General features: G+C 40.8%; 1 protein-coding gene across 2 annotated transcripts in view; it reads left to right on the top strand.

Annotated features, from left to right (window-relative positions):
• trim37 (tripartite motif containing 37) overlaps positions 1-25,964 on the top strand; it is a 44,139-nt gene that overhangs the window by 5,939 nt on the left and 12,236 nt on the right. For both annotated transcript variants that reach the window (XM_088320512.1, XM_088320511.1), the window contains exons 4-19: positions 1,664-1,704; positions 1,789-1,905; positions 3,062-3,149; positions 3,224-3,346; positions 3,412-3,535; positions 4,159-4,226; positions 4,393-4,517; positions 7,603-7,653; positions 7,730-7,811; positions 7,908-7,984; positions 8,051-8,230; positions 9,310-9,424; positions 11,780-11,935; positions 15,892-16,025; positions 17,274-17,362; positions 24,149-24,379. In XM_088320512.1, the coding sequence (XP_088176638.1) occupies positions 1,664-1,704; positions 1,789-1,905; positions 3,062-3,149; positions 3,224-3,346; positions 3,412-3,535; positions 4,159-4,226; positions 4,393-4,517; positions 7,603-7,653; positions 7,730-7,811; positions 7,908-7,984; positions 8,051-8,230; positions 9,310-9,424; positions 11,780-11,935; positions 15,892-16,025; positions 17,274-17,362; positions 24,149-24,379 (1,801 nt within the window). The remainder of the gene's footprint in view (positions 1-1,663; positions 1,705-1,788; positions 1,906-3,061; positions 3,150-3,223; positions 3,347-3,411; positions 3,536-4,158; positions 4,227-4,392; positions 4,518-7,602; positions 7,654-7,729; positions 7,812-7,907; positions 7,985-8,050; positions 8,231-9,309; positions 9,425-11,779; positions 11,936-15,891; positions 16,026-17,273; positions 17,363-24,148; positions 24,380-25,964) is intronic.

Genomic DNA, 25,964 nt, shown 5'->3' with positions numbered 1-25,964 from the left:
TCTGAACACATGTTGTAGGACTGGTGATATCTCTTGAAATGATGCTACCCAGCCAGGCTCAAATTTCTTAGATGGCGGCTCATCTCACTCGACCACGTTATCTGCTGTGTTCAAGTATGTTCGAGTTCTGATTTTTTTAAAGTTTTGAGTCAGGGGTACCGCAGTATCACTGTACATTGCCTAACAAAATTATTTGTCCTCCAAGAACTTTTTATCATGTTGCCACAATTCAGGCTTCAAACTTAAAGCTAAAAAGCAGAAAATGTTTTCTATGAATCAACAACATGTCAGACACAATCGTGAAGTGTAACCATTTTTTTCAAAATTTTATATTTACAAAGGGGAAAAAATGAAGAGCAAGTGTTGCAAAAATATTGGCCCCCCTGATCTCTCAGTACAGCCACCTGACCCCAGAAGTTTGCAGATGACTCCCGAATGATACAATGTCGAGCTAAATGACAAACAATGAGAGTGTGTCTGTGTGTCATTAAATCTCAGTTTATATGCACCTGAACGGACAGCATTAAGAGGACCAAAGAAAACAGCTGCAAACCTTTTAATCCCTACTCTAAACCTTCTGCCCAAACAAGGAGCAAACTAAGGCAATCAAGAGACCCATGATCATATTGGATGACCTACAGTTGTACACTGCTGAGGAGGGTCAATCTGTGCATAACTATCAGCCATACTCTGCATAAATCTGCTCTTTATGGACGAGTGACAAGAAGAAAGCCCTTTCTGAGAGGAGAGCATACCATAAAAAGTTGGGCGTTTGCAAAAAGCCACATGGGAGACACAAATAACATGTGGAACAAGGTGCTCTGGTCAGATGAGACCAAAATTAAACTTTTTGGGCTAAATGCAAAGTGTTACGTTTGACATAAGAGTAACACTGCCCATCACCCTAAAAACACCATCCCTACTGACAAACATGGTGGTGGCAGCGTCATGCACTGGGGCTGCTTTTCTTCAGCAGGGACTGAGAAGATCGTTGGAGTTGATAGGAAATACAGGGTGATTCTGGCAGAAAATCTGTTGGAGTCTGCAAGAGACCTGAGAATCAGACGCAGGTTCACCTTTCAACAGGACAATGACCCCAAAAATAAAGCAAAATCTACAAAGAAATGGTTAAATCTAAAAAAATGAAGGTGTTACACTGGCCAAACCAAAGTCCATAGCTTAGCTCTATAGAGCATTTGTGGTAAGATCTGAAAAATGTTGTGCACGAACAATCACCATCAAACCTTAAGGAACTTGTGCTGTTTTGTAATAAAAAATGGGCAATTATTTGTTCCAAGATGTACAAAACCTATAGAGACATACCAAAAAGGCTTTTGGCTGTGGTCGCAGCAAAAAGAGGGTTTACAATTAACTCAAAGGGGGACAATATATTTGAAACACTTTTTCAATGTATTTGTTAGCACAACATAAAATGTTAAATAAATGTGTTTTTATCACGATTGTATCTCACATTCTGGTGATTCTTGGTACATAATTTGAGTTATTAAACTTTCTTGGGGCTGGAAGGGATTTCTCAATACTTTTGCAAGTCACTCCAAAGTGTAAAAAAATAAACCAGTCCAATAAGAAACACTTTCAACACTCAATTTACAGCTTTTTTTGTATTGTTATGCGGGAGCTAACGTGAACTGTATGTTGACAGCGCTGGCTGACAGAGCAAAGAGCTCAGTGCCCACATTGTCGGTGAGACTTATCATTGACTTTTATTTTCTCTGTGGATACAATCCGGATTTGAGTTCAATGAACTATGTTTGCATTTGTACGCAGGGCCCCCCTCCAAATGAGGGATCTGGTGAATTGCCGTTGGGCCGAGGAAGTGACACAGCAGCTAGACTCACTGCAGCTCTGCAACTTCACCAAACACGAGGAGAACGATAAAGACAAGTCAGCTCCTATCGTTGTCTTTGTTGTGTGTTTTTAGGGCCGTAAGCAGTTTCTACAAATGAGGATATTACCGGCTTACAAAAATGACTGCTGTTGCCAAATTTCCCTGCAGAGCAGGCGTCAGAAACGTATGGCTCGTGAGCCATGTGTTGATCCTTCCTGGAGTACATCTGGCTCGGAGATAAAATGCATCCATTACTAATGCATTTAGACAGGATATGCAACATTGTTTCTACTACTAGTGGAAGAAGCACTTCTCTACCTTTTAGACTGCCAAGAATTTCAATCTCTCCGAATTTCTTGGCCAGCTTTAACAGATATGCGAGTGTGATGTCTCACTTCTACCACTTCCTCTATATTTTTTCAAGCGTAGTTTGCGTGAGTCATGATAAAATGAACAATGCCCATGAGAACTTTTAAAACAAACTTTTTTTAGATTTAAATGTTGTCAAAGATTTACTTCTATGAGTGAAATGATAGACGAATAATGACCACTCCTTTCTCGGCATTTCAGGTGGTGTTTTCGAACTACAACAAGCGTAGTCAGTGAGGACAGGAGTACCGCATTTATTCTTGTGTGACGCATTTGATTTGATCTCATTATCACACCATTTTAATTCACGGTACCAGAGACGGATGTTTAAGAATGGGGAAAACAGAAAGTTGCCCTGAAAGATACAAATAAACGCAGAAAAATCTCAATGAAACAACTCTGGTGCATCTGATGATAATTCGTACTTAGAAGAGCATGAAATAAGTACATTGTAAGAGTTATGTTGGTATTGTGTAGATAGTTGTCAAAAAATGATTTGAATCATGGCAATGTTTAGTTTTAGCTGAGAAAAAGTCAAACAAAATGTTATACCGATTTTAATAAAAAATGATAATTTCATTCATTTTATAAAAATTGGCAAACGTTACACAGTGAAATAAAATGTGCCAAAGCATTAGCTTCTGTTTTGAGATCGTGCTTGACATCTTTGATTTGTTTCTCAAAATATATCGTGCGACTCTCACCGAAAAAAATATCAATATGTTGCATTCATGGCTTTTTGAGTCGAAAAGGTTCCCGACCCCTGCTATAGAGTGATGGATAGAGGTGATTAAACCAGGCCTGAGGTTTGTGAATGTGTTTTTTGTCCTGATGTTATTGCAGATGCGACAACCACCACGAAAAGTTGAGTGTCTTCTGTTGGACGTGCAAGAAATGCATCTGCCACCAGTGCGCCCTGTGGGGCGGCATGGTAACCAATCTCTTTTATCTATGAAATCACCGCGCCTCACTATTCTGACCTCACCCCTTTTTTCATTCACACAGCACGGTGGCCACACCTTCAAGCCACTGGTTGAGATCTACGAACAGCATGTGACCAAGGTAAAGGAGGAGGTGGCCAAGCTGCGGGGACGACTCACAGAGCTCACCAGCCTGGTGCAGGAAGTGGTGAGCTGGGAACGCTGCAGATTTGGGCCCATGTAAATAGCCCTAAAAAGTTACCATGGTTTCAGGAAAAGAACGTGGAGGCTGTGCGGGGGGCAAAAGACGAGCGGGTCCGAGAGATCCGGAATGCAGTGGAGATGATGATCGCGCGTTTGGACAGCCAGTTGAAGAGTAAACTTCATAAGCTCACAGGTAAGATGCTGATCTTTTAATCCCGTACAATATTTTTGAATATACATATGTATATATATATATATATTTTTTTTTTTTTTTGCCCAGTATTTATATAAATGTATTTGTTTTTTTTACTGAATGACAGTTTTTTGTTCTAGTTGGAGCCACTAAATATCACATACTGTCCCTTTAAGTAGCTATTTAAAAACAGTGGTTATTTTTCATTTAACTTGCATTACAAATACTCACAGAAAAAACAAATCTTGTTTTATTACCTGACAATGTAAATGTTTTTAGCCGTAATTGGGGATTTTTTTTTTAAAAAAAATTACGCTTTTTCATTTGTGAGATTGTGAAAAATGTGTCGCCGTCAATCACAGGGTTTATTTTGGGGCTGGGAAGAAACTGTAGAGCGAATAATTCACTTGGGAAAACAGTCAGGCCAGTTTTAAAAAAACTTAAATCAAATTGTACTCTGAAATCTAAATGTACTGTTGTTGCCAAATGTATCCACTGGAGAGCACTCTGGTGAAGATTTCAAAAACTTTCTAGACCTGATAGTTACGTAGTGGGTGACCAGTTATTGTGCAAGTACTCTGGAAATAGTCACACACTTCTAACTTCTCCTCACACCTCATCAGGCCAGAAGACGTCATTGAAAAAGGAAACTGAGCTGCTGGAGTCCATTCTGCAGGAAGTGGAGCATCAGGTTGGAGCCCAACTTCATCTCTAATGACTCTCTGGGTCGGGGTTTGCCATTTGTTGGAAGACACAAAACGTCAACGTGTGTGTGTGTGTGTGTGTGTGTGTGTGTGTGTGTGTGTGTGTGTGTGTGTGTGTGTGTGTGTGTGTGTGTGTGTGTGCGCGCGCGGCAGCTCCACTTGTGCAGTAAGAGTGAGTTGATCTCCAAGAGTCCAGAGATCTTGCTCATGTTCCAGCAAGTCCACAGGAAACCCATGCAGTCCTTCGTCACCACGCCGGTGCCTCCTGACTTTACCAGGTACCCGATTGCATGCTTGTCCTACAAATCCGCATGTGCTCCTTTAAGACAAGCAAAGATCCACCATTAAATTCAGAGGTAAATAATAGGTACTGAAAAAATGGTGATGTGGGCTACCCAAAAAAATAGGGCAAACTGTGAAAACGCTGAAATTCATGAAGCACATAGTGTAGTTAACTAACGCACAGTTCACTGGTATCGTGTAAGTTACTGATTACCAAGTTTAAACTTCTTGCAAAAAATCTTTTTGTTTCATTGGCCTATAATTTTGCTCATTTTAGTAAATTATTTTTCCAATTTTGCCATATTTAACTTTTTTTTAAATGAAGTTAATTAAAAGCTTTTTAAAATGTTTGCTTAACTAATTTGAATAACAGGTTTTTCTCAAATGGGAAAACCAGCCAATTTGGGCCATTTTGATTTAATTTTTAAATGCCCTAAGAATACAGTAAGACCTCGGTTATCGCGGTTAATGGGGACCAAAACCACCCGCGATAAGTGAAAATCCGCAAAGTAGCGGCGCACCATCAACAAAAAAAACAACTTTTTTTAAAATTTTTTTAAATTATTATTTTTTAGACCTGGTTAATGGGGAACAAAACCACCTGCAAAAAGTAAAAATCTGCGAAGTAGCGACGACCCTTTGGGAAAAAAAAAAAAATCTCATCTCATTATCTGCACCGCTTATCCTTATTAGGGTCGCGGGGGGGGCTGGAGCCCATCCCAGCCATCTCCGGGCAGTGGGCAGGGGACACCCTGAACTGGTTGCCAGCCAATCGCAGCTGCAAATCACATTAGTTCTCGCAGCGTTCTTCATCGACGCACAAGCCGAGTGATCGACCGCGAAGAATCATACAGCTGGGCGATTTTCCGTCCGCCCGGGACGATCGGATACAAACTCACGACAGGGTTTTTACTTGCGGGTGCCGTTCGGTCGCTCCCGCAAGTGAGCCCTTAACCCGCGGCGCGGGTACTTTTGGGCGCGATACGCACGACACCGACAGTTACAGGGGTAGCCGCGCACGTCCGCCGCCTTTACTCGCGTCGCGCAGTGTGACGCCGCGTCCGCCGAACTCGCTCCGTCACGCAGCCCGGGATTGACCTCCGATGATATGTGTCATGACTTATTTCAGTGACTTGTGACATCAGACAGACACCGAGTCTGAGACACGTATTTGCTTCTCAACAATTCGACGGCCTGCTAAAGGGCCTAACTAATTGATTGGTTGACGTTCCTGCTCTAGCACCTTATAGTCTTGTGCGCCTTATGTATAGAAAATACATGACAAAAGACTATTTGTTGGGGCTGCGCCTTATAGCAAATAAAACCCCAAAAATTTATTTTCATGTTTCGGCACTGAGGGTCAGAACCTTCAGAATTTTCTCGCGTTAAAAGATGCTCTGGTGGTCCGACAGGACTCAGAACCGTATTTGCATTTGTAACTTTCGTTCTATTTTGTCCCGACCCACTGATACTGGTGTAGTTATGATGAACCCTAGAAACAAACCTTGCTGAGACGCCTGGACTAAAGATGATGCTGAGTGGTGTGGGGGAGACCACATCTACGCTTTAGAGCCTGGCAAAAGTGTTAGGCAATGCCTAAGAGGCGGCAGCAAAAATGGAAGGACAACCCCCTTCAGGGCGGCTCAGGAAGTGGCAACGGCCCTGGTAGAATGGCAGGGCACCCCTGAAGGCATTGAGTGGCCACAGGTGCCATAATACGGGCACCGGTTCCTGCAATCCAGTGGGAACAGTGCGACTCATATCAAACAAGCTCCAGACAAGCAGTCACAACAGACAAAAATGTGACCGGACGGACGAAAACTCGCCGTCGCGACAATGTAGGACCCCAACCCACCCAGACCTCGCAACCCAGGGGCGTCTTAGGGATGTGCAAAACGCAGCAGCCCATCAAAGAGAAATGGGGCCTGGAAGGCGCCTCTGGGACAAAGGCAGCATTCAGCCACAGCAAGACAGGCAGGCAGACTAGGCCAGCGGATAAGGGGTGAGGCTCGCCAACACTCTCAGCGGAAGCTTTAGCCAGCAAGACCGCAGTCCTACAGGTAACCCACTGAAGGCCTGCTTCAGCAAGCAGCACAAAGGGAGGCTGACAGGCTGTCTGGCAATAACCTGGGGTTCACAAAGGCCGGCAAGCTCTCTGCAACCAATCCAGGAGGAGGGGAGCCCTCACCACCCTAACCGACCTGCAACCAGCCAACCACCAAGGCAAGAGATGCCTAACCCCCCCGCTCTCCCACTCCGAACTAAAAACACCCGGCTCAAAGCAGGTCAACCGCGGAATAGTTGGAAACAGCACCCACATCTGCTGTAGTGACAACACCGGGCCGACTGGGATAAGACACGCTAGCTATGCTGCTAACAGGAAGCTAGCTGAACAAAAAACACCTGGCCTGCAAGCAGGCTAACCGGGGAATAGTTGGCTGGGACAAGACGCGGTAGACCCGATGATAGCGGTAAACCAGCCAGATAAAAACCACCCGGCTTGCTGGCGCGCAAACCGGGCGAATAATCGGAAACTGCGTTGGCTTTGGCCATAGCGACAACGGGTAAACGCTGAAATCAGACCAGGTAGCCCCAATGCTAGCGGAAGGCCTTGCCAGGCAAAATCAAAACGACAAAAGGCCACAGTCCGCAATGCAAAGGGAGGTAAAGGTGAGCCAGAAACCAAGTTGCAACTGCAGCAGGTTAACAAAACCTATGCAGCCTTCAAGGAGAGTGACAAAAAACATAGCTCCGGCAAAACCATCTCAAGATTAATAGCAGTAGGAATGGCAAAAGCACCAATTCCTTCAAGCGGAAGATGGCTTTAGCACACCTGTGACGAGACTTGAATTTTTAGACATATGCGATGGAGTGACTTAAATTTTGGTATGCAAAAATAAAATACCTTAAAGCAAATCTGAACAGTGGTCTTTCTAAATAATGAGAATTAAGAGTGCTCTTCTTCATTTGGAACTGAAACATTCTCAAATGGCTTTTAACATTGTAGCGTTGTACAATTGCGGAAGGTTTATAGACTAGTCCTATTGAATATGTAATACATCGTTTAATCTTTGTTTTCAGTGAGCTTGTTCCTGCATACGACTCCAACACTTTTGTCTTAGCTAACTTCAGGTATGCTCATTTTTCTGAAAGTGTTGATAACATTCATTTCGGATGATGTTAAATCTGGTGTGTACGCACTCTGTAGCACTCTGAGGCAGCGAGCTGACCCGGTCTACAGTCCTCCTCTGCTGATGGCCGGTCTCTGTTGGAGGCTTAAAGTTTACCCAGTGAGTTTCTGCCTGATAAAGCTTCATTATCTCACTTTGTATTAGTTGATTTCAAATTAGAACACACATGACAGCATTTTAATTGTTTTTCCTCAGGATGGCAACGGTGTGGTTCGTGGAAATTACCTGTCTGTTTTCTTGGAGTTGTCTTCCGGAGTCCCTGAAAGCTCAAAGTAGGTGACAATGGCCCAATTCCTCCTACAATCTCTGATCTTCCCTGAACGTCCGGTTCTCCTTAGGTATGAGTATCGTGTGGAGATGGTCTACCAGGCCTCCAATGATCCAAGCAAGAACATCCTCCGCGAGTTCGCTTCAGAGTTTGATGTGGGCGAGTGCTGGGGTTACAATCGCTTCTTTAGGCTTGAATTCCTGGCCAGCGAGGGTTTTTTCGATGTGCAGATGGACACACTAGTGCTGCGGTAAGCTCACGCTTGATTTTTGTTGCATGGAAGTGGTTCGTTAAAGGTTTGCAATTTTGTTTGCATATTATGGTGCAAGGGTCACAAACCTGGTGCCTTGGGCCCCCTAAAAAATCCTGAGTAACCCGCATTACGATTCCCAATATAACTCACAATTGGTGAGGCAATTGTGATTATCTAGGAAATTTTGTTACTAACTGACATAAGTAACTGTTGACATGATCAGTGGATTTAAATACATTAACAATTCTTCCAAAAATATTCTTAAAATTAGCCAGTAATTTATATGTTAATCACTCAGTGACTTTATACAAATCAGATATGTTTTAGGGCTTGACTGAGCCTAATAACCCCACTTCTAATAATGACAAACTGGTAATAGCATAATAATAACCTAGTAACACCAAAGTTATAACATTATACGTTATTTTGAAAACTGATCGCCCTTCACACTGTTCAGTAACAGAAAAGTAGCTCTCAGCTTCAAAAAGGTTGGGATCCCCCAATTAGGGAAAAGTATGCAACAATTAATCAGGTAATTCTTTATCAATTTTAATAATAATATTTCCGATTAGCTAATATATGAACCTTTTTCTATTCTGAATTAAAGTCTCAGAAAAATCCTTTATTTTGGTCATTTGATAGTCTATATGTAACAAATAATCGTTAACTATTTTTACACAATCATATTTTGAATACAGGGATTGAAATTAAACCATGTTTGTTTCCAAACAATCCAAAAAATAACTGATGATACTTTGGTTTTTGTTGCAACCCAAGAAAATAGGTCCTTATAATGCAAAACTTGAAAAATGTACCTACAATATAAATACAATTTATTCTGAATTATTTATTGCACTTTGTTATAAGGTTTCGTGGGGTCCTGCTTGATTCATACGTAGTGGTTTTTGGTCCTTAATGAGGCTTTATAATAGCGAAATAAGGCTAAGAGGCATATCATTTCTGTGTTGACAATGAACAATGAAAAAAAAAAAAATCTGAAAAATGTAGCTCAAGGCTACACCTGTGTTGTCTCGTGTACGTCAAACCAACTGTCTTGTTTGATTTGCGTTGCTCAGATTCCAAGTGCGAGCGCCCACCTACTTTCAGAAGTGTAGAGACCAGAACTGGCACATCAGCCAGCTGGAATCTGCTCAGCGTGGATACATCCAGCAGATAAACAACCTCAAAGAGGTCAGGAGGACTGACAGGGTTTATGAATGGGCACGGTTGAAAGGTTCACATTTAAAATGTAATCCGATACAAGTTACCTGTTGAAAAATGCAATCAGTAACGTAATCCGAATACCGTAATATTGCAGTAGTGTAACTTTATTACTTTCAATTATTGTGCTACAATGAAGGAGATATAAAATACAGACAAAAAGGAAATTATTTTATCTGCAACACAATTTGAGTTGAGCATTTGTCCAATCTGCACAACAGATACGGACATTACTATGACATGCGCGCCTCGTTTCTGTCGAGTGTCAGTGATTGTAATTGTGATGGACACAATTCAGCTATCCGCGCACTTCTACAAAATGAGTTCTACAGTGAAGGGGAAATAAAATAAAGACAAAAAGTAAAATGCTTTTACTTGCATCACAATTTGTGAGTTGGCCATCTGTACAATCAATATCCACATTACTATGACGCGCGCCCCTCACCTATTTGTCAAGTGTCAGTGAATGAAATTAGTATAAGCACAATTTGTCTATCGGCGCATTACATATATGCAAATATATTCTTAAATAAAATTGTAATCCTGCAAAGTAATCCTTATTTTAACTAACTGTACCTTTAATTTGATTGGGTCTTTTTTTCTGTAACTAACGGAATACAATCAATTTTTTTGTATCACATAACGGTGTTACATGTACCGTATTTTCCGCACTATAAGGCGCACCTAAAAGTCTTGTTTTTTTTTCCAAAGCTGACCATGCGCCTTATAACACAGTGCGCCTTATATATGGCTCAATATTAAATTCGCAAGGTCTCGCAACTACGAGAAACAGCCGCCGACTCCATTTTTCGCGCTGTGCATACTGGGAAATATTAAACGATTGGTAGTTGCCGGGGCTCGTGTTGTATTTGTTTACTAAGTGGCAAAATGGCTACCCCATTAAACTGCTTAATTCATATTCAACAAATACAGTATTTGTCTGAATCCAGGGTTATGACTGGTGAAGATGTAAAGCACAATTTACCTTAAACAAACGCAGAATTATTCAGAATGTCACGTTTGAGAGAGAGAGAGAGAGAGAGAGAGAGAGCGAGATTCTCTTTCATACGTGCATTTGTATAAGAAAATGGCTCTTGTTAAGAGACACGCGTACAACGCCGAGTTTAAACTCAAAGCGATCAGTCACGCAGCACAACACGGCAATAGAGCGGCAGCGAGAGAGTTAAACTTAAATGAATCGATGGTACGGAAGTGGAGAAAGGATGAAGATAAGCTCCGCCAAGTAAGGAAAACTCAACAAAGTTTCCGTGGCAATAAAGCAAGATGGCCAGAGTTAGAGGAGACACTTGAACAGTGGGTTGTTCAACAAAGAGCGGCAAGCAGAAGTGTCAGTACGATAACTATACGTATGAAGGCAACAGCGCTGGCACAAAAACACCGGACGTGTTGGATGGCCCATTCACTGAGATATGGTCAATTCGAACACAGCAGAAGAAGAATTCGAGGGATTCGTCGATGAGGAGCTTATAGAGTGATCTTTGTTTTTCTTTTGTGTGTTTACGTTTTACATTTTACAGTTATTATGTTATTGCTTTGCACTCGTTGTTTTTGCACATTACGAGTGTCACTTTATTGCGATTGCACTAACGTTTCATTTAAAATAACAGTATCAGACGTTTTTTTCTTTGCGTGTTGACTAAATGGACAAAAAATAAAATGATATGTCGATGTTGTTCAAAGATGTCAAAGATGTGTCACGAAAATGCTTTACCTCAGAGAAAATAATAAAACGGCTGTTTATTTATTTTGGGAGTGAATGGAGTTGTGGAAAGCTTGTTTGTTAATAAAGTTTGACCTTTTTGAATATTTTGTTGACATTCCCTTGAGCGTGGCAACATCTAGAGGTTGCATAAAGTAACTACATTCTCTACTGTAGTCAAGTCGTCACATTTATTTACCGTAAATAGCCCTTAATCCCAAAAATGTCTCGAAGGACTGCACAGGATTACAATTACAAAATTGCACAATTACTTGATCTTAAACCAGCATGCACTTATAGCGCCTTATAATGGGGTGCGTCTTATGTATGGCATAAGTTTTAAAATATATCATTCATTGAAGGTGCGCCTTATAACATGGTGCGCCATATAGTGCGGAAAATACGGTATTCTGTTACTCCCCAACCCTGTGGATGGGGGAGTAACCCAAAAAAATGTGAATTTCTCTGAATGAATAAAAGTAGTAGTGAGCTCAAATTTGTTAGGAAAAAGAATAAAATGTGTTAGAGCATTTTAAATTTTATGCGAAAGGCACAAGTTTTTTTTTTGTTTTTTTTGAGTAATTTTTTTTTCTCCCGACTTTCAGAGATTGGCCATCGAACTTTTCCGCCACCGCACACCAGACTGCTCAGCACAGATTGACAGCACAGCTTCTACCGCTGGGAGTGGCAGCGACATCCAGACGAGCCTTAAAAACAGCAAAAGGGTTGCTGCCAGCCGATGTACACTCGACGAGTCAAACGTGAGTGCCGCTGGAAATGTGATTGTCAGAAACTCGACTGCAGTTGCCAGACTTTTTTTTTATTTTTTATTGATAGACAAAATCATTCAACATAACACAGTTGTACAGGGTTTTGTTTTTGACTCCACTGCAAAGAAAAAATAGATGATAAAAACCTTTGATATTCAATATTCGCAATTATACAATATACTCAATATTCATAAAGATGCAACCCCCCAAACACACAAGCCTCTGAAATACCAAAACTTCAAAAATAAAAGCAAACAAAACAAAATAATAACAATAATACATTTAAAGAAAAAATTAAAAAGCAAAGCAACATTTAGAGTTAGGAGTCGCCAGACCCTGACATGCAGATCTTTTATATTATGCTGTCAGGTGGAAGCATTCTAATACAGTGAAGCAAAGGTGCCCAACGAGAATATAGTTTACAGTCACATCATCTGAGATGAAATTTGATTTTCTCTAATTAAAGCAAAAAGAGTATATTGTGTGGACATGTTTTAAAGGAAGGTGGTTCTGAGGTCTTACACATAAGGAGTATCCTCCGACAGGCTATCAAAGAGGCGAAGGCTAAAACATTATCCTGAATAACAGTTGTGGGGAGGTTGTTAGTAGACCTGAAAAAGATGGCTATGAGCGATGTTGGATTGACACGTTTTCCTAAAATTTCAGATGATCTGCAATATTCAGTTAGTCTAGGACACAGCCAAAACACATGAGAGCACCTGCTGCAATGTTTATCACTTGAATTGGGCAAAAACTTATGGAGTCCATGATTGCTGTAATGGAGTCTTTGGAGCACCTTAAATTGAATAAGAGCCAGTTGGTAGAGGAATTAACAGCTACAAGAGTCCTTTTCCAAACTTCTTGTGATAGGTTTACTAGTGATCCGTGCTCCAATTCGGCCTTTATCTTCCTTCATTAAGGTGTGTTTTATGTTTTTGCAGAAAAGAATATAGAGAGCAGAGACTGCACTATGAGGTAGATAAATTGCCGCAAGGGCCAAGTCAATCCCTGAGGGATTTGGGCTTTGTGGGAAGGATAATGTATGAGTTCTGGCAAAGTCCCATAGCTAAAAGAACCAGAAAAAAATCTGAGAAATTCTAACCGTATGCTGGGCCTAAATAATCAAAATTTGCGAATACATTCTCAAAATATAAATCACTGAGACAGCACATGCCCTGTTGCTGTAGTGTTTTAAACCGTCCATCTATCATAGGTGGCGTCAAAAGGGAATTATTGCAGATGAGTGTCGCCTTCGGTAGTGACAACCAACTGAAGTGTTGTCTGATTTGAGACCATATTTTTAATGTATGTACAACCACTGTTTTAGTGGTAAACTTGGAATAAGGGACTGGAACATTAACTCATGCCAACGCTGTGAGCGATGTAGAGCAAGAGTCAGTCTCCAACCAAACCCAAACCCAGCCACAGCAATGCGGAGAACCCGGCCCAATAATAACAGAGGAAATTAGGAAGGCCCAGCCCGCACACTGACCTGTTTCGTTGCAATAATGTTCTGCTTGCTCTGGCTCGTTTGCCAGCCCCAACAAATGTTGAAACCATGCTATCAATAGATGCAAAAAAGATAGATATAGGTACCTCGGTAACACGTTCATTCTTATGGTCTGTACCCTATACCCGCAAGAGAGTGCGGTAAGGAGTTTCATCTTTTTAGGTCCGACTTTGTTTTCACGAAGGGTGCGTACAAAACATGTATTGACTACACCCAGGTACCTCATAGTATCGAGAGCAATCTTAAAACGTATTTGATTATGCGACATCTCATTGGCTCCCTGATTAATTGGGGGGGAAAAAAATCACTTTTAGAAATGTTTTGTTTGTATCTAGAAATATCACCAAATGATACTAATAAATTGAGAATATTTGGGATGCTAGTGAGGGCATCATAAATATAAAGGAGTAGATCATCGGCATACAAAGAGAGGTGATGTTCTACCCTTGCCCTTTTTATGCCTTTGAATCCACTCATTGACTTTAAAGCCACAGACAGGGGTTCAATAGAGAGTGCAAACAGCAATGGAAACAATGGACAACCCTGTCTAGTACTACGCGAGAGAGAGAACTGTTGAGAGCGCTCAGTGTTTGTACAAACAGGCGTATGAAGGAGAATAAAGTTATTTAACCCAAGAAATGAAACCAGTTCTAAAACCAAAGCGTTGCAAAGAATAAAATAGGTATGTCCACTATACCCCGTTGAAAGCCTTTTTTGCATCAAGAGAGACCACATCGTCTGGCTCAGACGAGACTGAGGAAGTGTGGGAATGATGTTGAGTAAGATGGCTATCTTACATTGGCGAAAGAATGCCTTCTCTTTTATAAAGCCTGTTTGGTCATTTGATATCACCTTTGACATGATGCCTTTTCATGTCAACAGATAGAAAATAAATTGAACGATATCTGTTGGATCCTTGCCTTTCTTATGGATAAGCGATGTAGAAGCTTGTCTGAGTGTGATCGGAAGGGTGGCCTCGTTGAATGAATGCTTGTACATGTCTAGTCGGAAAGCAAATCCAAGAATTGTGTATAGGACTCGACTGGCTATCAGTTGGTGTGGCAAGAGATGACCAGCTTTATCACCATAGACCAACAAAGTGTGTGAAAGAAACCAACAATCTACCTTCGCAGACTAGTATATTTCATAAAAAGGTCAAACCCAGCAATGGGCAATCTAAACAGTCTTACCGAGCGAGGTCAATGCTTGAAAGTGATGTGGCCAGTGAGCTGATTTCAGTCCGAAAAAATAGAAAAAAGAGCTGTGTGGGGCTTGGAACACGGCGGTAGTTAGCCGTAAAGTTGTCAGCCTCGTCCAAAGATGAGAACCTCCTCCTCGAACCGTCCTCCAGCGACAAGCGGGGAACAATGGAACCGGTCTCAAATCGAGTTTGTATAACTTTGCCATGACCTCTCTGTATTTGGCACATTCCGTAGCCACCTCCGGAGCAAAATCCTCGTAGATTTGGAAGGTAGATCAACGATAATGCAGCGTGCTGAGCCTTCTGTACGCCTCATGTGTGATCAGCTCCTTTGTTAGACAGCGGTACAAGCGAATTATCACTGGGTGCAGGCGTGATCCATGTTTTGATTTGGCAATTGGTGCTCTGTGTGCCCGGTCCAACTCCGGTGGAGATTGGAACGTTAGTTCGCCAAACACATTAATGAGGAAGTCAGAGAAAAATGCTGTCATGTTCGGGCCCTAAGGCGACTCCTCCCCTCCAGATAATTTTCGTGATTAGCCTAGCACAGCTATTACTAGCAGCTCATACTTCTCTTCAAGGGCTTTGATTTGTTGTAGGCTTTGGGCTGATACACCTTGGAGAGACACAATATGTTGCCTGTGATCTACTACTGTAGACTGGATGCTGTCATGTTTGGCCTCGACTGCGGAGAACGTGGTTTTAAAGTCGGCAGCAATGCTAGCTCTGTGGCCCTCCAGAAGGCCCTATATGCTAAGTCACACAAGTATTGCATGCGGTTGGGACGCAGAGTTTTGGAAGATCCCGACATCATACCCACAAAAAAAATAAAAAATAAATACAAAAATAAAGTTGTTGGCTACAAAAATGTCCTTCTCATAGGGTGACAGGAAAAAAATGATCGCTGTTTAATTAAATGAAATGAAATTAAATGATCTGCATTTATATAGCGCTTTTCAAGTCAATGACTTGCCAAAGCGCTTTACAATGTGCTCCACATTTCCCAATAGCGGCCGTGCAGCCATCTAAGGCGCTAACCTGCTTATTGGGGGTATTAGGGGTTCAGTGTCTTACTCAAGGACACTTCGACATGTAACACGGACGAGCCGGGATTCGAACTGGGATCCCTTGATCCCAAGACGAGCGCTCTACGTTTGCGGGACTCGCAATCTCTACTCCGCTCTCATGCTCACCCAAACCAGAAATGCAGTTGCCAGACTTGTCGGTGTCCTGCAGGAGCTGTCCGATGGTGACCTGGAGGTGGACTTCCTCACCGAGGAGGAAGTGAACCCGCTGGACGGCAGCAGCACCTCGGGGAGTTCCACAGCCACCAGCAACACCGAGGAGAACGACATCGATGAGGAAACCATGTCAGTGACTGCTATGTTTGAACCTAAGTATTTTAGTACACAGGTTCTCAACTGGTCTGAATGCAGGACTCACCATTCCACCCTTATGACAAGCTGCAACCCAAATCAAGAAAACCTTTCCACTTCTCAAATTTAGGATTTAGGATTTTGCAGTTTAAAGGAGAAATAGAAGAAAATAATTAACCCTTTTCTTAAAAAACAAAAACAAATATCCGATACCCTCGTGTAATCCTACATCGCATATTAGTGGCCCAATAAAACTGATTTAAAATGGCAAAATACTTTAAAAATTAATAAAGTGTGTACCTAAACGTCGATAATTATTTAGTTTACGCACTTATTAAATAAAACCAACAAAATTGCATTAAAATGAGATGTGATCCTGCTCTAATTCGCTGATTGACTGAACAGGTAAAAGAGATCAAGCAGGGCATTAACGCCATTTGCTGTTAAGGAATGTAATTGACCCTCCCATTTATTTGTTTATTTGCATTATTTTGCAGAGGAAAAAGGCCTGCGACCAAATTTTTTCCAGTTATCAACCTGTGAAATTCTTCCTTATAACTAGGTGGCAGCAGATTTTTTTTTTATACGTATATACTAATATTCTGCTTACATAACTTTTAGTTTACTGAGGCTGTTGAAGATTGCATTGCACAAATGATAAAACAAAGTTAAAAGAGATAAAATCATGCACATAATTTTGCTGTTTTTAATTATTGTTTATTTTGCACAAAAGAAGGTCCACTGGTAGATATTTTTTTTTTATTTCCAGTATCAATTTGGTTATTTTCTAGAATAAAACATGAAAAGAAAACTATATATAGATAAATCTTGATAGACACATCAAAAAAATATTAAATCCCAAAACACATCAAAATTATTAACCAAAATGAATAACCTGTACCACCTCCTTAACCATAGTGACCACAAATGATAAAAACGACTTTAATGTCAATTTAGGAAACTTTACATTTTAAGCTTAAAAAAATTAAACATAACTAAATCGGACTGGTGTCAGTAATTAATTTTCAAACATTTTCGACAGTGTACGTCAAGGTTTTATATAATAATCAACAGGCCCCGCTGACCCATACAATCAGTCCACCCTCATTGTCGCACTTTGTCTTATATGTTTTTGTGATGTAGTGCCTGTTGTTTTACTCCAGTACAGTCGGTGGAAGTGAATTTCCTTAAGGGGACCAATAACTTAAATCTGAACTTACTAAGTTAAATATGTGTCTTCAGGTCAGGTGACAATGATGTGGACTTCATCGGGAACCTGGACACTGAGGAAGGAGAGCTTGAACTTCCTGACGACTTCGGCGAAGCATCAGGTACAGTGGCAAATGCAGTCAAAGGACCTGTTTAGAGGGTGGCCGCAGATTTCCTCGTGAACAGTGAATTACAAAGCCTGATAGTCGTGCTTTTTGTAATTTTTTAGGTCACAGGTAAAGAAAAATGTTCGTGTTCTGTTTCTAGTTCTACCCAGCTTGAAGGTACAAAACCTTGCAAAAGTATCGCTAAGTTTTTTTCTTTTCTCAAATGTTGTTTATTCCTAAAAATATTTTCAGTTTTTTAGCTTTAAGTCTGAAGCCTGAAATGTGGCAATATGACAAAGTTCATCATGGGCCAATACTTTAGCTAGGCACCCTCCTTTGACTAACCTCTTGTTTCCATCCCATTTACTCGTCAACTATATTGTTTTAGTGTTTATGGCACAAAGAGGAGAAGTCACAAACCAGACGTTGAACACATGTAGATACTTTACCTCAAAGATTTAAGTGTCTTTTGAACCCTGATAATGTTTTAACTTGAGGATCTTGACTTTGAATTTAGTATCTTCCCATAATTTTAAAATAAAAAAAACTATTGGTTTAAATTGTACGCGAAAATATATAAGGTATCAGAAATGCACATTTTTTAAAAATTAGTCCTAGGTTGAGAAACTACATTACATGAGGCTCAGCTGGAGTAATATGACAAGTCTTTTCCACCATCTTGACGCTACCGGTACCTCGAAACCTAACGAGAGGCTGGGCAAAAAAAGAGAAAAAAAATCTATGCTTTTTCACTTTGAGTGTCCGTAGTTTGTTTTGTTTGTTGTGCTTTGAAGCACTCGTTTTTGGTTGCTTTACACAATACAGCGACTTCTAGTGGTCAAATAATACACACTGTCTATTTCAAACACACATGTTAAAGTCGAGGCCTGCGGGCCCGTGTCTGGTGAGGTAATCTTCATACATTATTATATCAATCACTAGTAATCGTTCTGTACTTTTTTTCATTGTACGATACTGCTTGAACACAAGTGTTGTTTATTTTTAATCGATTTTTGCAGTTCATTGTATTTCAATCCAATTCTATAATGATAGAAAATTGCTTTCTTTTTCTTTGAAGTAAATGTATCCAACTTTTGCTAAAATACAAAATGGAGAAAGATGTCGTGCTAGTTCGCTCGTGTTTTTTTTTCCAAGTGTAGCATGAAAATGGTGTGAGTAATGGGTATTTACACGTTCATGTTAGCGTAATCTTTCGTACGGAAGATTACGATAATGCAAACGTACGATTAGCCTGGGTTAGCTTCATGTTTACGTTAAACATTCAAGGTAAACATTCAGGGTGTTGGAACGGAGCCCAACATTTAGGGTGTTGGAACGCAGCCCCCTTTCCAATGAACCGCTCACCACTTGTTGTGGAGACCCGGGTGCTAAATGACTTGTAAACGACCTGATTTTTTTATTTTTACACGTTCATGTTAGCGTAATCTTTCGTACTGAAGATTACGATAACGCGAACGTACGATTAGCCTGGGTTAGCTTTATGTTTACGTTAAACATTCAAGGTAAACATTCAGGGTGTTGGAACGGATTAAAACGATTTACATTATTTTTAATGGCAAAAATGATTTCGGTGATCGAACAAATCAGTTTTTGAACAGGGTTCTGGAACGGATTATGGTCGAGAACCTATGTTCCACTGTATATAATATAATATATATATACAGTGCATCCGGAAAGTATTTACAGCGCTTCACTTTTTCCACATTTTGTTATGTTAGAGCCTCATTCCAAATTGTATTAATTTAATTTCTTATCTTAAAATTCTACACAAAATACTCCATTATGACAATGTGAAAAAGTTTTTTTTTTTTTACTTTTTTTGAATTTATTAAAAATAGAAAACTAAGAAATCACATTTACATAAGTATTCACAGCCTTTGCCATGAAGCTCAGAATTGAGCTCAGGTGCATCTTTTTTCCACTGATCATCCTTGAGATCTTTCTACAGCTTAATTGGAGTCCACCTGCAGTAAATTCAGTTGATTGGACATGATTTGGAAAGGCACACACCTGTCTATATAAGGTCCCACAGTTGAGTGTGCATGTCAGAGCACAAACACCAAGCATGAAGTAAAAAGAACTGTCGGTAGACCTGCGAGACAGGATTGTCTTGAGGCACAAATCTGGGGAAGGATACAGAAAAATTTCTGCTGCTTTGAAGGTCCCAATTAGCACAGTGGCCTCCATTATTCGCAAATGGAAGACATTTGGAACCACCGGGACTCTTCCTAGAGCTGGCCGACCTTCTAAACTGAGCGATCGGGGAAGAAGGGCCTTAATCAGGGAGGTGACCAAGAACCCGTTCCTCTATGGAGAGAGGAGAGCCTTCCAGAAGGACAACCATCTCTGCAGCAATCCACCAATCAGGCCTGTATGGTAGAGTGGCCGGACGAAAGCCACTCCTCAGTAAAAGGAACATGGAAGCCTGTCTGGAATTTGCCAAAAGCACCTGAATGACTCTCAGACCATGTGAAACAAAATTATCTGGTCTGACGAGACAAAGATTGAACTCTTTGGTGTGAATGCCAGGCGCCATGTTTGGAGGAAACCAGGCACCGCTCATCACCAGGCCAATACCATCCCTGCAGTGAAGCATGGTGGTGGCAGCATCATGCTGTTGGGATGTTTTTCAGCAGCAGGAACTGGCAGACTAGTCAGGATAGAAGGAAAAATGAATGCAGCAATATATAGAGATATCCTGGATAAAAACCTGCTCTAGAGCGCTCTTGACCTCAGGCTGGGGCGAAGGTTCATTTTTCAGCAGGACAACGACCCAAAGCACACAGCCAAGATCTCAAAAGACTGGCTTCAGAACCACTCCGTGAATGTCCTGGAGTGGCCCAGCCAGAGTCCAGACTTGAATCCGATCGAACATCTCTGGAGAGATCTGAAAATGGCTGTGCACAAACGTCTCCCATCCAACCTGATTGAGCTTGACACTTATTGCAAAGAAGAATGGGCAAAACTGCCTAAAGATAGGCGTGCTAAACTTGTGGGATCATATTCAAAAAGACTTGAGGCTGTATTTGCTGCCAAAGATGGATCAACAAATGATTAAGCAAATGCTGTGAATACTTATGTAAATGTAATTTCTTAGTTTTCTATTTTTAATAAATTCAAAAAAAGTAAAAAAAACTTTTTCACATTGTCATAATGGAGTATTTTGTGTAGAATTTTGAGATAAGAGATTAAATTAATACAATTTGGAATGAGGCTGTAACATAACAAAATGTGGAAAAAGTGAAGCGCTGTGAATACTTTCCGGATGCACTGTATGTGTGTGTGTGTCTATATACTGTAAACACGCATTGATATACATAACCATATATAGGAACTTGCGTGGGCCTCAAAAAAATTGTGTATGCATCCAAATATTTTAAAAACGAAAGCTCATGAAGTTAAAAGAAGTTATTCATCTCGTTTAATGACTCCTGAAGTGATCATTAACAGTTCAGGTCACTTGCCACATGAAGGGTTAAAACTATAAAACTGTTCTAAAGACCTTGTAAGAGAACAATTTCATAAGATTTTTTCTTTTTCTGTACTGGTACTTCTACCTTGTGAATCAATAGAATTGAGTGTGGCGATGTGGTGCAGCCTTATTTTTAGTGTTTGGCAATGCCAAATTGGGTGTCCCGAGTGTCTCCTCAGGTGAAAAGACATTCAATGTGCCAATTTCCTCCCTGACAAAGCATGCACCCAGGACTATTGCGGTAATAAGGCTTTCAACAAGACTAAAGAATGACAAAAATTAAGTCAATAACATTTTTCCCCTATAGAAGGTTGTTCTAGCTATTCCAGCTCGAGGGGAGCGTGTGGAGTGCATCCATAGGCAACACAATGATTTTGCATTTTCTTTGATCTTATTATGCCCCGTCCACATGTACTGGTAGATACTGATCATTTGACCCAACTAGCCCAGGCCTGCAGAAGCCACGCCACTCAAGCGGGCGTGCCCTACCTACTAATATATATATTAATCTGTAGTATTTAGCTTTAGCCGTTAGCTGATAGCTTAGGTATTCTCTATCATTGCTTTAGGGATCGCTAACTGCAACAAGCACAACACTAGCAACTAGCATTAGCACATTTTTTATTTTCAAAAATTGATCTGTCTGGCCCTGGCTTGTTGTCATTTTTTTTATTTGGCTCTCCATCCATTTCACCTTGACACCCCTGCTTTAAAGCTTGCCAACCCCCATATTGGTCAGAAATTTGAACGTGCGCCTTACAGTGGCTTGCTAAACTATTTGGCCCCCTTGAATTTTGTGACCCTTTGCCACATTTCAGACTTGAAAGATGAAGATATAAAACTGTAATTTCTTGTGAGGCATCAACAATATGTGGGACACAATCATGAAGTGGAACACACTTTATTTGATATTTTAAACTTTTTTAACAAAAAAAAAAAAAAAAAGTGGGTGTGCAAAATTATTTAGCCCCTTTACTTTCAGTGCAGCGAAGTCTGTCCAGAAGTTCAGTGAGGATCTCTGAATGATTCAATGTCGATCTAAATGACTAACGATGATAAATGGAATCCACCTATGTGTAATCAAGTCTCTGTATGAATGCACCTGCACTTTGATAGTCTCAGAGGTCTGTTTAAAGCACAGAGAGCATCATGAAGAACGAGGAACACACCGGGCAGGTCCGAGATACTGTTGTTGAGAAGTTTAAAGCTGGATTTGGATACAAAAAGATTTCCCAAGCTTTAAACATCCCGAGGAGCACTGTGCAAGCAATAATATTGAAATCGAAGGATTATCAGACCACTGCAAATCTACCAAGATCGGGCCGTCCCCCTAAACTTTCAGCTCATACAATGAGAAAACTGATCAGAGATGCAGCCAAGAGGCATGTGATCACTGGATTAACTGCAGAGGTCTACATCTGAGTTGGGAGCATCTGTCCATAGGACAACATCCAGTTGTATACTGCACAAATCTGGCTTTGGAAGAGAGGCAAAAAGGAAGCCATTTGTTAATGATATCCATAAAAAGTGTTGTTTAAGGTTTGCCAAAAGCCACCTGGGAGACACACCAAACATGTGAAAGAAGGTGCTCTGGTCAGATGAGACAAAAATAGAACTTTTTGGCAACAATGCAAGACATTATGTTTGGCGTAAAAGCAGCACAGCTCATCACCCTCAACACACCCTCCCCACAGTCAAACATGGTGGTGGCAGCATCATGGTTTGGGCCTGCTTGTTTTCAGCAGGGACAGGGAAGATGGTTAAAATTGATGGGAAGATGGATGGAGCCAAATGCAGGACCATTCTGGAAGAAAAACCTGATGGAGTCCACAAAATACCTGTGACTGGAACGGAGATTTGTCTGGCCACAAGACAATGATCCAAAACATAAAGCAAAAGCTACAATGGAATGGTTCACCAAAAAAACATCAAGGTGTTAGAATGGCCAAGTCAAAGTCCAGACCTCAATCCAATTGAGAATCTGTGAAGAGAACTGAAAACTGCTGTTCACAAACTCTTTCCATCCAACCTCACTGAGCTTGAGCTCTTTAAAATATCAGCTTCTCGATGTGCAAAACTGATAGACATACCGATAATTTGAATTGCTGTCCACAGTTGCATATCAATAATGGGAACGGGAATCGAATCGGAATGCAATTGCAAGAACATCAAATCCTACCCACCATGCCCACTGTGGACATGAATAGTTGTTCACAATTCACTACCATTGGATTCATTAGGAATCAAGCCTAGATTGTGGCGAATATATCGCTGGGTCCTACCCAATAGACCATTAGGTATTCACACCATGAATAAAAAGGCATTAAGTTTTTCTCCTTATCACACTATTTTTAGTCACAGTACCAGATATATTGGGGAAATAAGATAACAGAAAGTGATCAAAGTGACCGTATGATATTTAGTGCCTCTTACTGGTACAAAAAAACTTTCATTCAGTTAAAAAGAACATTGATCTGAATACTAGGAAAAATGCATGAAAGATCACACCAATGTTAATTTTAGAAAAAAATCTAAGGTTAAAAATTTTGCGTTTGTTTTACATAATGGAATCTGTAACTTTGCGTGGAAACCCTCTATTACGTTGTGCTGTTATAAACTGTTTATTGTTCGCATTAGACAACAGTGCCATATAGTGGTCAAATATTTCACACCTGGGCTTTAAAATGTTGGGATAATTTTTTTTTTTATTTCGCATTTCAAACCAAACATTGTGAGTGACAAACGTTTTTAATACATGCAGCAATGCGTTTACACATTACATGATGACTAAATTACCTCCCTTAATGCCTTTCTCCTCACTCAGTTCAGAATGTTGTGCTTTTTGTGAATACTTGTGAGTTGGCGATACAATATTGTATTTCAGTGGTCCTCAACCTTTGCTGTACCAAAGACCAGTTTAATGTCTGACAATATTCTTCATTAATATTCATCAATATTCATTGATATTAATATATTCAACAATGTGGTACCGTGACTAAAAATAGTGTGATGATGAGAAGACCTAATACCTTTCCTTTCATCTGTATCTCTCGGAGTAAAGTGGATAAGAGCCAGTGCTCTCCCTCTTACGATCCTGGTTCAATCCTCGTTGCATCCAATTATTGCAATTGTGATCAGCAATACATTTTAACTGATCAATTGATGCACAAATATGATACCTATTTACTTTTAGTGCCACCATGCCCCTTACTGTAGTTATAATTCCACACCTAATGTTGCAGCAAATTCAGTAAATTCATAGTGTAATATACCCTTTTAATCAGACAAATCTTGCGGCTGATTTTCAGGGGGCCCCAGTTCTTGTCTGCGCTCCGCCCTTCTCAGCTCCACCATTGGCCAACCAGCTGGTGGAAAAGGCGGGGCGTCTTCCACAGCCAGCGGGGATTCCTCCAGCAGCAGCCTTCTTGGCATCGACCCTTCCATTCTGATCCAGCTGCTGGATCTCAATGAGCAACATGCCGTGCACTCACTCTGGAATCTTCAAACTCGGCCGCTGGGGCCCGTGCTTCAAGGCCAAGGTGTCCAATCTATGTTAGGCTCTGCTAGATCAGCTTTTTAACTCATTCATTGCCATAACATACAGTTGTGGTCAAAAGTTTACATACACTTGTGAATAACATAAATTCATGGCGCGCTTGAGTTTTCAGTTATTTCTACAACTCTTGATTTTTCTCCGATAGAGTTATTGGAACAGAAAGTTCTTTGTCACAAAAATTATTCATGAGGCTTGGTTCTTTTATGACTTTATTGTGGGTAAACAGAAAAAGTGATCAAATCTGCTGGGTCAAAAATATACACACGGCAGCGCGAATATTTGGTAACATTTCCGTTGGCCATTTTCACTTCCATTAGACACTTTTGGTAGCCATCCACATGTTTCTGGCAAGCTTCTGGTTGAATCTTTGACCACTACTCTCGACAGAATTGGTGCACTTCAGTTAAATTTGATGGGTTTCTGACATGGATTTTTGTCTTCAGCCTTGTCCAAAAGTTCTCAATGAGATTTAAGTCAGGACTTTGGGAAGGCCATTCCTAAACCTTAATTCTAGCCTAAATTAAGTTATTCCATTACCACTATTGATGTGTGTTTGGGGTCATTGTCTTGGAACACCCAACTGCGCCCAAAACCCAATCTTCGGGCTGATGACTTTAGGTTATCTTGAAGAATTTGAAGCTAATTGCCCCTCTTCATTATCCCATTTACTCTCTGTAGAGCACCAGTTCCATTGGCAGCAGAACAGCCCCACAGCATACTACCACCACCATGCTTGACGGTAGGCATGGCATACTTGGGGTTAAAGGCCTTACCTTTTCTCCTCCAAACCTATTGCTGGACATTGTGGCCAATTAGCTCAATTTTTGTATCGTCTGACCACAGAACTTTCCTCCAGAAGGTCTTATCTTTGTCCATGTGATCAGCAGCAAATTACAGTCGAGCCTTAAGGTGCCGCTTTTGGAGCAAGGGCTTCCTTCTTGCACGGCAGCCTCTCAGTCCATGGAGATGCAAAACACGCTTGACTGTGGATACTGACACATGTGTTCCAGCAGCTTCTAATTCTTGTCAGATCTGCTTTTTGGTGATGCTCTGTTGAATCTTCACCGTCCTGACCAATTTTCTCTTAGCAGCAGGTTAAAGCTTGCGTTTTCTTTCTGATCGTGGCAGTGACAAAACAGTGCCAAAACAGTGCTATGCACTTTTATGCCTACAAACAATTTTTTGCACTGTTGCTCTTGGGACCTGCAGCTGCTTTTTGATGACTCTAAATGACTTTCCTGACTTGTTCAAGTCAATGATTCGCTTTTTCAGTTCCATGCTGAGCTTCTTTGATTCTCCCATCGTAGCGTTTGTGGGCGTTTGCATCCAATGAGCCCTATTTATGTGGCCTCGGAGAAGTCACCAGCCGTAGTCACTCATAATCACTCACAAGGTTAAGAGGCCATGCTATGAAGATCATTTCACTGACATAACTTTTTCCTATTCACCAAAATTGCTAATTTGTGTTGCTGTATGAATATTTTTGACCCAGCAGATTTGATCACTTTTTCTGTACACCCATAATAAAATCATAAGAGAAACAAACCTCATGAATGTTTTTTGTGACA

The sequence above is a fragment of the Urocampus carinirostris genome, chromosome 17 (genome assembly GCF_059441175.1).
Source record: "Urocampus carinirostris isolate Australia breed hairy pipefish chromosome 17, RoL_Ucar_1.0, whole genome shotgun sequence".
NCBI classification, from domain to species: domain Eukaryota; kingdom Metazoa; phylum Chordata; class Actinopteri; order Syngnathiformes; family Syngnathidae; genus Urocampus; species Urocampus carinirostris.
Note: the sequence above shows the minus strand (reverse complement) of the source record. Positions and strands in the feature narration are given on the sequence as shown.